Source organism: Oreochromis aureus, linkage group 10, assembly GCF_013358895.1.
Source record: "Oreochromis aureus strain Israel breed Guangdong linkage group 10, ZZ_aureus, whole genome shotgun sequence".
In the NCBI taxonomy this organism is placed as follows: domain Eukaryota; kingdom Metazoa; phylum Chordata; class Actinopteri; order Cichliformes; family Cichlidae; genus Oreochromis; species Oreochromis aureus.
In genome coordinates, this window is record NC_052951.1 from 33,868,951 (window position 1) to 33,882,043 (window position 13,093).

Here is a 13,093-nt window from a genome sequence, read left to right on the forward strand (position 1 = left end):
TTTAAATGCTAATCAATAAATCAAAAATATCAAAATAAATCAAATAAATCAAACTCTGTGAAAACGACTGAAAACAATGGTGTGTATGCGGAGCGTTTTCAGGCGAAAACGCCGTTTTCAAATCTATCCGGGCTAGTGTGGATGTAGCCTCAGAGAGGTTGTTTTCCTTAGCAATGGGCCATCACTCTCCAGCTTCTGCCCCAATTCAAGGATCTGTGCTCGGCCCAGTTCTTTGTTCTTTGTACGTGCTGCCATTGGGATTAATATTTTAAAAATATAACATTTCGTTTCACTGCTACGCCGATGACATATAAATTTATTTCCCTTTGGCATCGGATGTTTCTACTTCTCTGCCACCCCTATTTAACTGTCTAAATGAGGTCAAAACTTGGCTGTCACGTAACTCTCTCACACTGAACGAGGATAAGACAGAAGTTATAGTTTTTGATAGTCACACCCGCTGGAACAACTGATGCCCTAGGGCCCCTTGCTAGCCATCTCTCACTCACTGTTAGAAACCTTGGTGTTTTCCTGGACAGCTCTTTCAACCTCGAGAAACAGATCTCCTCTGTGGTACAAAACAGTTTCTACCAGCTGCATCAGATATCCGAAGCAAAGCCGTACCTCCCTTTGAAGGACCTTGAAAAGCTCATTCACGCTCTTATCACTTTCAAATTAGATTACTTTAATTCCCTCTACTCGGGCCTCCCACCTTCCTCTATTCACCTGCTCCAGTTGCACATTTCTTAACTGGTACTAGAAATTATGCCCACATCACACCAGTTTTAGCCAACCTACATTGGCTCCCTGTTGAATATCGTATCAATTTCAAAATTCTCTTGCTTACCTTTAAAATCTTAAACAATTTGGCTCCCAACTATCTATGCGAACTCCTCCATTTGTATATCCCTAATAAGGCACTTAGATCTTCCAATCAAATGCTCCTGACGTGACCGAGGTCTCGGCTGAAGTCCAGAGGTGATCGGGCCTTTGCTGTCGTAGCACCCAGACTCTGGAATAACCTCCCTCCTTATATTCGTTCCTCCGAGTCCATCCAGTCTTTTAAATTGCGACTCAAAACGTATTATTTTAGTCTGGCTTTTGATTCAAACTAGTTTGTTATTTTGTGGCTAGTTATGTTGGTTTTTTTACCCATATTGTTCATATTGTTTCCTGCCCTCCTTTTAACTGTTTCTTTTTTATTCTGTCGTATGCTATTGCTCTGACCGACTGTGAAGCACTTTGGTCAACTTTGTTGTATTATTATGTGCTATAGAAATACATTCTGATTCGATTTGATTTCTTCTGATTTCGGTGATGTAAGGAGGTGTTTGCAGCACTTTTGGAACATGAGTTAAAGATGAACACAGAGAGGGAAACACACTGCCTGGTGTCTGCTACATTCAATCCAGTCTCTGAACTCTGAATAAACCTTTGTTTTTCTGATGGTTGTTTGAGGTTAACATTTGTTTAACAGCAAAAACATAATTGTTTGATTATGATCACATGTTTTGCAGACATGTGTTCCTGTGCACCGACACCATTCTGTCACCAGTTTAGGATTTTTTTATAGCGATGAGTATCCTGTCAGACTCAGCTGGCCTTTGTATGAAATGTGACTATAATTAATAACAGTGATGACATAAATGCTGCTTAGTATTAGTTATTCTATGATGGTCAGCAGAGTCAGAGGCTGGGCGGATGTGTCTCTAAAACAGCTGATTATCATTTCAGAGGCTGGACAGATCTTCACGTTAACCATGAACAAGGCTGCACAGAGAGCTGAGTTCAATAATACACTTTAATCCAGACAAAGTCCCACAAAAACATCAAAGAAATGAGGTGTGATATCACAGAGTGACCCAGGCTCTGCAACAACATGACAGGAAGCTGCAGCGCGTGCCCCTGAAGGAGTTCCATCCAAACAGCAGGGCCGACACGGCTGCAGTCAGCAGGTACAAAGGTCCACGAGTAACAGCTGAATGACCTCACAGCGGAAAATCATAACGGTCACTTTAAAATTTTAATAACTCGTCAGCGCTGAAAACGCAGTGTATTTATAAACAGGAAGTACTTCAGTGGGTTTGACTAAAGGGGACACAGAGCAGTTTCTACTCTTTTTTTAATAAACATCAACAACATCATAGAAGAAACAACTGATTGGTCAGGACTCCCGTGTCCTTATGATCTGTACCCTTATTGTTTAAAATTCAACATACTTCACAGAAATTTAACATGCAGCTTTAATCAGATTTGACCTTCAGTGGATTCATGCACAAACATTTTTCTTCTCGTCCTTTTTTCTGAGAGATTTGCTTCTACAAATGTTCAGATTTCCCAAAGCACAACAATGAAAAAATTTCACTGTACAGAAGGTAAAGGTAGAGACAGCATCTCCTGTCAGCTGTGATCATCCTGCTGTAGTTTGAAAGAATAGAAGAAAACATTTATTTCATAAAGAAGTACATAAAAAAGGATTCATATTTATTTTCAACATTGTGAACCCATCCATCCAGCAGCATCGCTGTGGTGCACAACCCTGTTCCAGCTGTCAAGGGTGAGGTACACCTGGACAGGTGTAGCACAATGAGACAGCCAGGCATTCTGAACATGCATATGTTTGGACTGTGGGAGGAAGGCGGAAGGAGAAAGGCGCGAGCCGCCCTCCCTTCAAGCTTTGACAATACAGCTGTGAGTTGATGGAATTCTTGATTTATTCGGTTAAAAGTAAAAAATCGTCCCTCCTTCCTATGTAAAGTGAAATGTTTGTGCTTTGTGAAAGCCACTACAGGGCTCGAGACCGGTTCCCAAAGTCAAAGAAAGTCAAAGAAATAAATAGAATAAATAAAAACAGATTTGTGCAGGTAGCTAATCATTTTAAAATCATCCAGCCCGAGAGCATCAACGGGCAAATCAACACGGAAAAGCTTTTACTTTAAGTATATAGCGCTCATCTTAATGCACTTAAGGTACATAGCCTACTATTTTAAAGAGAGAACCTCAACAATCAGATGATCCCATAGAAGCAGCACTTGGCAATAGTGGGGAGGAAAAGACCTCCAGCGGAACCAAGCTCACTTTGCTGTAGCCATTGTCTGCAACTGGTCATGAAATCAACAATTCAGGAGCTCAAATCACAAAATTAAGAAAAAATATATCAGAATTTCTGTTAGAATATTGTGACTTAACAATTTGACAGCTTTGTTTATAATTCAGTTACAGATTATTTGAAATAAACACCATCTCCTCCATCAGTTTGTTGGTCCTTTTTCATTTTAAAAACAATTCCAGTATTCAGACTGACTGCTGCATATATTCTGCAAATCCAATCAAACTCTGCCCAAGAAAGAAGTTCCTGTTTCTTTTTAGCAGTTATTGTTTTTTTTAAAAGTTCTATGCTTGAACAAGTTGGAAATGTTTCTCAAGAAATTACCAATGCCATTAATGAGACTTACAGTTGCACTGCAGAAGCAGTCAGTAAATGTGTGGTGCAATGAGGAGTCTGTAGACATCCTCAAATAAAAAACAGCAATCCCACATTTCCAGCCCTTGTCATTCATGTGGCCTTTGACCCACTGAGGATCTATAGCATCCTAGAAGATGACTCTGGAGGACTTGGACTCGTTCTCTATGTGCACTTCCCTTTCAACCCTCTCGGCCACCTCGTTATCGTCTTCTCCCACTCCATCTCTTTTGAGGATCTTCAGCGGCCACCAGAGGGAGCCATTACGGCGGTCTCGATGGATGGTGCGTTCTGCTGGCCAGCAGCTGGGGCCACTTTTATCGCCCGTGAGGAAGTAGAGCAGAGCATTGAGCCATGCGTTGCAGGAGGCCAGAGGTCTGGTGACCTTGTAGCAGATGGAGACGGTCTTCATGGCATTGCAGCCGCCAAGCTGTCCCCGCCGTAGGAGCAAGAAGAGCGTACGAGTCACATGAAAGGGTAGGAAGCAGAGCGCAAACAGCAGTGTGATGGTGACGATGGTTTTAATGGATTTCCGCCGGCGGCGGATGTAGTGTGAGTACTGTGAGCCAGAAATAGAGACGGAGGTTCTCTCGCGCCCTCGAACTCCTTCCACAGACCCATCACCCACCGGTCCATCCTCGCCACCCTCTATTGAACTGGGAGGAGAGCGCAGGGTCTGAAATATTGTCCGGACCACATGGGAGTAGCACCAGGCGATGATGACGAAGGGCACAAAGAAGCCTAAAAGGTGGAGAACAATGCCATATGGGACGTAGTCTGCAAACTCCTTATCTATGGCATCATCCCAGCAGTTTATGTACCCATCGCCAACCTGGTCTCCAGTCCTGTTACCATCATCGCTCCCTTCTCCAGGCTCTACAGCCTCACCAGCTCTACGCCTAACGTATCCGGTCTGGGCGAACCTGAAGATGGGGCAGGTGAGAATGAAGACCACCACCCAAACTAATGCACAGATCCCCTTCACCACCCGCTTACTTTCCAGTGTGATGGTCCTCATCGGATGACAGATCCCCAGATACCTGTGGAGAGACGACAAGTGGTCAGTTCAGTCCATCAGTTTAACCTCTTCACATCCAGCATGTTTCACTGAGGTTCATATAAACTGTTATGGAGTTTTCAGCCAGAAATAACAGGAAACTCAGAAAGTCAAAAATCCATAGAAGAGTTGATCTGAAAGGTAACAGCTTCTCATTTCAGTTCAGCACATGATTACTAAAATACAAGATAACCTTGTAGTGTTTTTATGCAAATCCGACTACAACTTATCAGGTGATCCAGCTAACAAACTAACAGATAAACCATACCTACCTTGGAGGTAGTGAGCTAATGAGCAAATGAGAACTAGCCTTTATTTAGTATTGACTGATGACCATAATGGCAGGTTCAGATTATCAGGGGTCAAATTATCAGCTAAAGCTTACCCATTCAAACCTGTTGAACAATTATATGGCTCTTTAACAGAATGGCTTTTGGGTAGGTCAGCAGTTTACTTTGATCACAAGCTTTGAGGTCAAACCCATCAGCTCACCTGTTGCAAACATTTGACCAACTTCCGACGGGCTCAAAGATCAGAAGAATCTGATAGCTTGCTAATTTCCTGTTAGCCAGTCAAAGTTCAAATAGCAAAGATAAGAAATCCATCAAAAATTAACATTACCAGGAAATAATATGAGTAATTATTTGTTTGTAGTGTCGGTGATGTTCCTGAAAGTGTGCTTCTGGTTATGAGCTGGAGACAAAGGGGGGAGGAGTTGGATAGCTGAGTTACTAAACCAGTCTCATAACAGAGACTGTAAAGTTGAACAATTACAAAACCATTTGATAAACAACAAAAAGCAAAAAGATGCCATCAAGCCGACTTTGACTTGAGCTTTAATGGCACCAACTGAAAATCTGTCACAACCAATTCTTGCTAAACTCTAAGAGCTGGTCGTGACAGGAAACTTAAATTAAACTCAATTCAATTCAATTCACTTTTATTTATATAGCGCCAAATCACAACAACAGTCGCCTCAAGGCGCTTTATATTGTACAGTAGATTCTACAATAATAGATACAGAGAAAAACCCAACAATCATATGACCCCCTATGAGCAAGCACTTTGGCGACAGTGGGAAGGAAAAACTCCCTTTTAACAGGAAGAAACCTCCGGCAGAACCAGGCTCAGGGAGGGGCGGGGCCATCTGCTGAGACCAGTTGGGGTGAGAGAAGGAAGACTCACAAACTCTTACATTAAATCCAAATATTCACAAAACTTTCATTTATTTGGATTTATTGTGCAGGTTAAAGTTGGTTAAAGTTTAGACAACATTTATGCAGAAGATAAACTTTACATTTTCATTTTGCTGCTGTGTTTCTAGGCTGTCCTACCTGTGCACAGAGATGCAGGTGAGGAAGAAGATAGAGCAGTAGAGATTGAAGTAGAACAGGAAGCGTACGAGGCGGCACATGAAGTCCCCAAACACCCAGCAGTCCCTCAGCACATAGCTCGCCACCAGAAAGGGCAGAGACAGGCCGTACATCAAGTCAGTGGTGGCCAAGTTCACCATGTATATCAGTGAAGTGTTCCAACGTCGTCCATGATGCCAGCAGGAGCGCAGGAGCACCACCGAGTTCAGGGTAAGGCTGAAAAGGAAGGTCAGCGAGTAGCAGACGGGTAGGAAGACATATTTGTAGGATTCATCGATGCTGCATGACGGCAGAGGTAGTGAAGAGGTGTGCGAGGCGCCTGATGTGTTGAGATGGTTGCTCGCCACAGCTTCCGCCAGCAAGCTGATGTCTGGGGTGATGCTGGAGGTTTGGCTCAACCCCATGATGAACCGTTGAAGGCTATTTGTGGCAGAAGAGGATCAGTTCAGGTTTGTCTGGCATCATCTCAGCTCCTTCCAGTCTACTCCTTAACTATAGTCTTCTTCGGGATCTATCTATCTATCTATCTATCTATCTATCTATCTATCTATCTATCTATCTATCTATCTATCTATCTATCCTCGGTCTTGGCTCATTGTTGACTGATCCATGTCTCTGTGAGAAGAGAGGGAGAGAGAGCAAAAAAAACAGAGCCTTATTGCCTCATTATCCTCGGGAAAGCTTGTTCAGAATGTACCACCAACGTTATGCTGATGAAGACTCTGTCTCGCTCAATTAGCCCCTCAATCATTAATGAAACTTTCCAGAGACCATTCGTACAGCAGGCTGGTGGTCTGTTCTAGATGTTGGGGTCGGGTTCTTTTAAAGCCTGTATCACAATAACTGAAGAAGTGTGGGTCAAGATCCCCCGTGCAAAGCCGTTCAAACGGCTGAGTCATGTATATTTATGATCGAAGTCAGTATACAGTAGGGTAGAAACTCCACTCTGAGCTCTACTTTGAATTTATATACAGCACATTATAGTGGGTACGTGTAAAAACACAAAGTCTCTGGGAAGAAACAGCTGAAGTACAGGGTGTTATTTTTAGAGTATGTTCCATGTTTATTAGTTGAGCTATTAATGGTTCCACGTGCAGATTGTTCTTTAACCTCTGAACAGCGATCAGAGTGTCAGTACACATCTTAGGGTTAGGTTTTTTTTGTTCTGGAATTTTTAACAGTTTAAAATGGTCAAATATAAATCTTATAAGAGAAGAACTGTGAGGCCAAAATAGAAGTAAGGGACTTGATTACAAGCTTTAGTGTGTTGCACCAGCACAAACTTGGTTTTGGTGAGATTGATAAAATTATGTGTTAGAGGTGGGAACTCTGGGATTTTTGCAACTGACTCTTTAAATATGTATTTCTGGGAGTTCCTTTGTCAAGGTCAAAACCATAGAGAGAAGAATATTTCAATCAAGCACACAGTTGGATTTAACTTTCGCGACACCTGTGTTATTGCTAATTGCAGCGATATTCAACACTGGAAAGAAGCTTGATGTGATGGCAGTTATTGCTGTGTGGAGGCATTGCAGAGATTAAAGACTCCGTGTTAGAAAAGTGAGACATTTCTCCATTGAAGTCAATTTAATTGGAAAGCCAGACAACAATGTGATAAAAATGTAAACCATCCCATTCTGAATTTTCTCAGTGAGTCACACAACACCAGCAACAAAACTTCTTCCAGTTCTTCACTTTTTGGTGTCAGTTCTTTCCAAAATACTATGGCAGGAATTTCAAGGCCTTTATTTTAATTTGCCTGGTCCCAGGTCCTGATGGGACTGACGAGAAGAGCAAGCATTTTCCTTAGGGACTAGTAAAGCGCTATATAAATACAGGCCATTTACCATTTACCATTTAAAAAACTGGGGATGGAAAGTAGTTGGCCTTTAGGTAAGACCAGAGCACAGCATTTCATGTTTTGATTGTTGAGCCACCGATTTTTGCTAAACCAGATGCCACTGCTGCCAGCTCTGTGAACCGGAGGTAACTCCTGTTACCTGTTCAGATCTCAACTATTTTGGTACTTCACCCACAGGACATCCAACCGTCTCCTCTGCTGATGCCTTGTACACAGTTTTTGGTCTTGTGAGTCGCCTTAATCATTCCACCTGTCTTAATTTCTTCAGTGGAGCTGCATTCACCCTTTCTAAAAAGGATTCCCAAATAGTTCCCTGACAGCCAGACTGAATGCTCAGATTTTTCGGTCAACTAGGACCTCCAGTTCAGGTGCAGAACTCCAGGTCCTCTCCTTATTTTCACCATTGTGGTCAACATGAGAGCATCTGTGACCTTTGCTTATGTACTTTTCTGATTCCTTTTAACAAGCCAGATTGTGCAGGTTTTGGCAGATTGGGCACGTCATGCTGAAATTAACTTTAACTGTGTTTAGAAAAAGCAACTTTCGTAAATCATCTGTAAAACCAGGTGCTCCTATTTTTGCCTCACTTAGTAAATCTGGCCCTTGATTCCAAACAGGGGCTATCAGATGGGTTATCATGAAATTTTAAAGAGCATTCATGTTCCCCAGAAAAAAAAAGATTTTGGTGATCAGTCTGCTTGTAAAAAGAAGTCTGAGTGTATAATGCAAATATTTTTACTGTATTGATCTGGTATTTATTTTACTACAGCAGCTAATATGATTATAAGGAGAAGGAGAAGCAAATGAGCCCACTGTACACCACTCTGATGAATTTATGGTCTCAGTTACCTTTAGATCTTTACCATTGTCCCATTAGAGTCACAGAAGCCAGGGCATGTTTCGGGCTGTGATTGTGATTGAAGTTATTGTTGCATGAAGTTCTACTCTCATCATTTAATTATGGATCATCCACAGAGGAAGCGATTTGATTTCCTGATGGGTGGGCACACCGTCACGCTGGACATTCATAGGACATGCTCTGGTTGCCTCGGTAACCCTCTAATATTTGTACTACTCTGTGTAATGACTTATGCGACTCTGGAGAAATTTCTGTGTGCAAGGCACTTCAAGGGCATAATCCTAACTATGGTGGCCACAGTAGGGCAAAGTGTTCATCTGTAGTATGTGCCGTTTACCTCACCTCTCAGTATATGGCAACATCTAGCCTGGAACAGGCTGTAAAAGTTGTGAAAGCAGTCTGAAAAGAGCCGAAAAGACAGTAAAGCTCACTTCTGTACAAAGACAGTAATACTGAGGTGAATTGTAGATAATATCCTTTACTTTTTTTATCAGTGTGCTGCTGTTAGCCTCTGTTAGATTCCACTGGCCTTTGTTAGCTGCTGTTAGCCTCTGTTAGTTGCAGTTAATCTCTGTTATCTGCTATAACTGACTCTCTGTTAGCTGCTCTTAGCCAGCATCAGTAAAAATAATAATGAACCATGAACTTTGCAGCTGGTCTTCAGCCACATTCTCCCTGTCTCCGCCCCACCCTTCCACTCATTTGAATACATTGGAGTACAGCTCCTTGGATCTACTCCCACTATTACATGTACCAAATAAGGAGCTTGTTAAGTTTGGGGTTTCTACAATACATAAAATTTTCTACTCATTCTAAAGGTCATATCTGGCGTTACCCCCACATCACAGTAAAGCCAGTCTGTTTCCCAAATCTGATCATAGGTTTATTTCTTTTACTGTAACTACAACAGCTTCCAAAACGTGTACCCTCTGTCACCCTCGTGACATCACATTTAGGAAAATTAGTAATATTAACCCTGCTGATCTTTCATCTGCCATTTACAACCTTCCATTTATTCACAGCTCCTCATCCCCTGATGAACTTGTTTCTTACTATAATGTCAACCTCCATACCCTTCTTAACATATTTGCTCCACTTAAACACCGAACTGTCTCATTTTCCTGTTCAGCACCAGGGTTACTCTTATCCTGCGCCATCTCAAAGCTAAAGGACGCCAACTGGAACGTCTGTTCAAGAAAACCGGACTTACCATACACAAAGAAATGTATAACAATCATATCTTGTTGTATTGGACTGCATTGCTTCAGCCAAGTCTGAATACTATTCTGGTTTAATCAGTCCCAGTGAGAGTAACTCCAGGTCTCTCTTTTCATTGTTTAGTAAATTACAAAACCTCTGGACTCATTCCCCTCTCATATGGACTCTGCTGACTTCTGTAACTCTCTTATATCTTTTTTTCACTCATTAAAATCTCTGATATTCACCAACAACTTAACTCTGCAGTAGCCTTTCTGTTTTCCTCACTGTCTTCCTGTCAGTTATTTTCAAGTTTTACTCTTCGCTCCATAGCTGATGTATCAAATCTTATTCAAAAATCAAAATCATCCACTTGTCAGCTTGACCCTCTTCCCACTGTTTTAGTTAAAGCCTGTCTTACCTCATTGGCTCCTCTCATAACTAGTATTACCCACTCTTCTCTTAACGCTTGAATTGTTCCTTCATCTTTGAAAACGGCTTCTCTCATTCCAATTCTCAAAAAGCCTGGTGCAGACCCCAATAATTCTGATAATCTTCACCCAATATCAAACCTCCCCTTTATTTCAAATATCCTTGAGAAAGTTGTTGCCTCCCAAACAGGCAGGAAAAGGACCCAATATGCAGGTTCACGGAGGCGGAACTTAAACTTAAAAACCACAGCTTTCTTGCTGGCAAAAGACTAAACAAAACCTAAACAGGGACAACTAGAAACAGAGCATGAAAAGAGAACACACAGGCCAGAATGAGGGACGACGCGACAATGAACGGGAACACACGCAGACACTAAATACAGGTGGGAACAGGGCAGAGAGCAAACACCTGGGAAACACGGCTGACACAAAGACGAGATTGGGAGGAAGCAAAACAGAATAAGCTGACCTTCAAAGTAAAACAGGAAACAGACTGGGCACAGAACTAAACCTAAGAACTATAATACATAAACAGAACTCAGAACACTACAAGTCATATACGAAGACGAAATCATAGAATAACAACAATAATACACAAAACAGTGGGTCACCGACCCAGGACTGTCACACCTGTAGCTTAACAAAATCTCACAGTTTCTTCATTAATATTGAAAATTCCCCCACCCTTCCTTCCCCGCAGGTAGTTTGGGTGTCATACATGACACTACGCTCTCATTTCAGTCTCACATTAATTACATGACCCAGTCTGCATACTTTCACTTGCGTAACATTAGCCGACTTCGTCCCTTCCTTACTCCCCATGCTGCTGCCATCCTTGTCCATAGTCTTATTACTTTCCAGATCGATTATTGCAGCTCCATCTTATTTGGTCTCCCCAATAAGTCCCTCCATAAACTTCAACTTCTTCAGAATTCTGCAGCTTGGGTCATAGCTCGTACTCCCTTAAGAGACCATATCACCCCAATTCTTCAGCAGCTTCACTGGTTGCCCATAGAAGCCAGGATAAACTTTAAAATCTTAGTTCTCACGTTTAAGTGTATTCATAACCTTGCCCCTCCTTATCTCTGTGATCTGCTTCATATCACCACAGTTTCCTGCTCTCTCAGATCTTCATCTTGTTGTTCCTTCTGCTCGCCTTACCACTGTGGGGCACAGAGTTTTCAGTCGCTCTGCTCCTCGGCTCTGGACTCACTTCAGCCTTAAGAAATATAGATTCCCTTCCCTTATTTAAATCACAGCTCAAAACCTACTTGTTTAAACTGGCTTACTCGCTTTAATACAGATTTTACTTCCTGTCAAATCGTGTTTATTTTTTTTTATTTGTTGTTTTTTTGGATTTTAATCTATTTACTGTTTTATTGATATCTTTTTCTCTTTGTAAGGTGACCTTGGGTTTTAGAAAGGCGCCCTCAAATAAAATGTATCATTATTATTATTATTATGACATATATTAAAGCATGACCGAGTAGAACAGTGATGTCCATCTTGGCTGTATTCAAGATAGCAGGTCAACATGGCAGCTTCCAAACTGACGCCTGCTTTTATGTATTTTTAATGGTTTAAAGTTCATGTGAATGCAGTTAAACACTAATCTACATATATTTATCAGTATAACAGTCATTTTTATATTAAATAAACAACACAAAAATTTTGATTGACTGAGTGTAAGCTCTAACACGCAAAGAAGAATAAATTGAAATGTGAACATGATCCAGAACCCAAAGTGAAAAACTGTTCTGGGGTCATATTTACGTGGATTAGAGCGATCCATGTTCCCCTTCAGACGTATTTTCATATTTCAGCATGATGATGCTAAACTGCATGTTGCATTTATTCCAACAGCTTTGTAAGAGAAGTCCGGTTGCTGAACTGGCCTACCTGCAGTCCAGACCTTTGACCAGCTGAGAACATCTGGAGCATCATGAAACCAAAAACAAGACAAAGCAGAGCCAGGACTGCTGAGCAGCTAGAATCCTCCATCAGACCGGAGCAGGACAACGATCCTCTGTGAGTCCAGCAGCTGCTGTCCTCGGCTCTCAGACGTTTACAGACTGATGCACAGTGGAAACATCAGTCTGTCCCAACTTTTTACAGATGTGTTGCTGCCATCACATTTTTCATGAAATAGTCTCAAACTTTTTATATGTTTTCTTTGTTCTGTTGTGTTTACGAGCTTTGCAAATCATTGCATTTGTCTGTTATTTACAAAAAGCCCTCACTGCTTTATTGGAGTTATATTGTTTTTCTTCTTCTTTATAATTAAAAGAAGGAAATGTAAGTTTCTATTTCTTTATCTTGCTCTCTAAACAAGATAATAGCAACAACAGAAGGAGAAAAAATGTAATTATAACTGAATGGTCTTCATAATTTATCACTTTCATTATGATCAGTTATAGCAATCATTCATTACTCAGTGAGCAAACACAGTATCACATCTGTAGGAGAACAGAGGACAGAAGATTAAATCCAGTCTGTATGTTTGTGGACTCACCTGTGATGGTATTAACTGATAGAAGCTGACAGCAGCTGTCACCTGGTGCCTGATTTTCATGAAGACATTTCTCCCACAAAGTGTTGCGGACAAACTCGTCCACGCAAATTTAAGGCAGTGTTCGGTCAGATGAGTTTGAAGGATGTGAAGCAAGTCTGGCCTGAAATTGATTCTGTTTCATCTTCAGAGCATCAGCAGATCAGCGTTCCCACCTTCAGCCCCTCCTTGTCCCAGTCGTCCTCCGGGCCTCCACGTCCGGCTTGGGGTTCTGAAGTCTCCGTTTCAGGCCCAAAGGGTCTCTCGGGGCTTCTCCCCTGACCTTCAGCTTCTCTGTAAATAA

The 13,093-nt window shown here is 41.7% G+C and overlaps 1 protein-coding gene across 1 annotated transcript; it reads right to left on the reverse strand.

The window, feature by feature from the left end:
• Nucleotides 1-1,783: 1,783 nt before the first annotated feature.
• Nucleotides 1,784-6,444, reverse strand: LOC116320768 (P2Y purinoceptor 3-like). The gene is made up of 2 exons (XM_031740481.2): nt 5,855-6,444; nt 1,784-4,503 (listed from the first exon to the last, which is right to left on the reverse strand). The coding sequence occupies exons 1-2, from the start codon at nt 6,295-6,297 to the stop codon at nt 3,594-3,596; spliced, it is 1,353 nt and encodes a 450-aa protein (XP_031596341.1). The 5' UTR covers nt 6,298-6,444; the 3' UTR covers nt 1,784-3,593.
• Between the last annotated feature and the right edge of the window lie 6,649 nt (nt 6,445-13,093).

Coding starts and splice junctions, on each gene's coding strand:
- LOC116320768 (XM_031740481.2), bottom strand. CDS start 6,297: ATGGGGTTGAGCCAAACCTCCAGCATCACCCCAGACATCAGCTTGCTG. Junction 4,504..5,854: donor ACCTGCATCTCTGTGCACAG/GTAGGACAGCCT, acceptor GTCTCTCCACAG/GTATCTGGGGATCTGTCATC.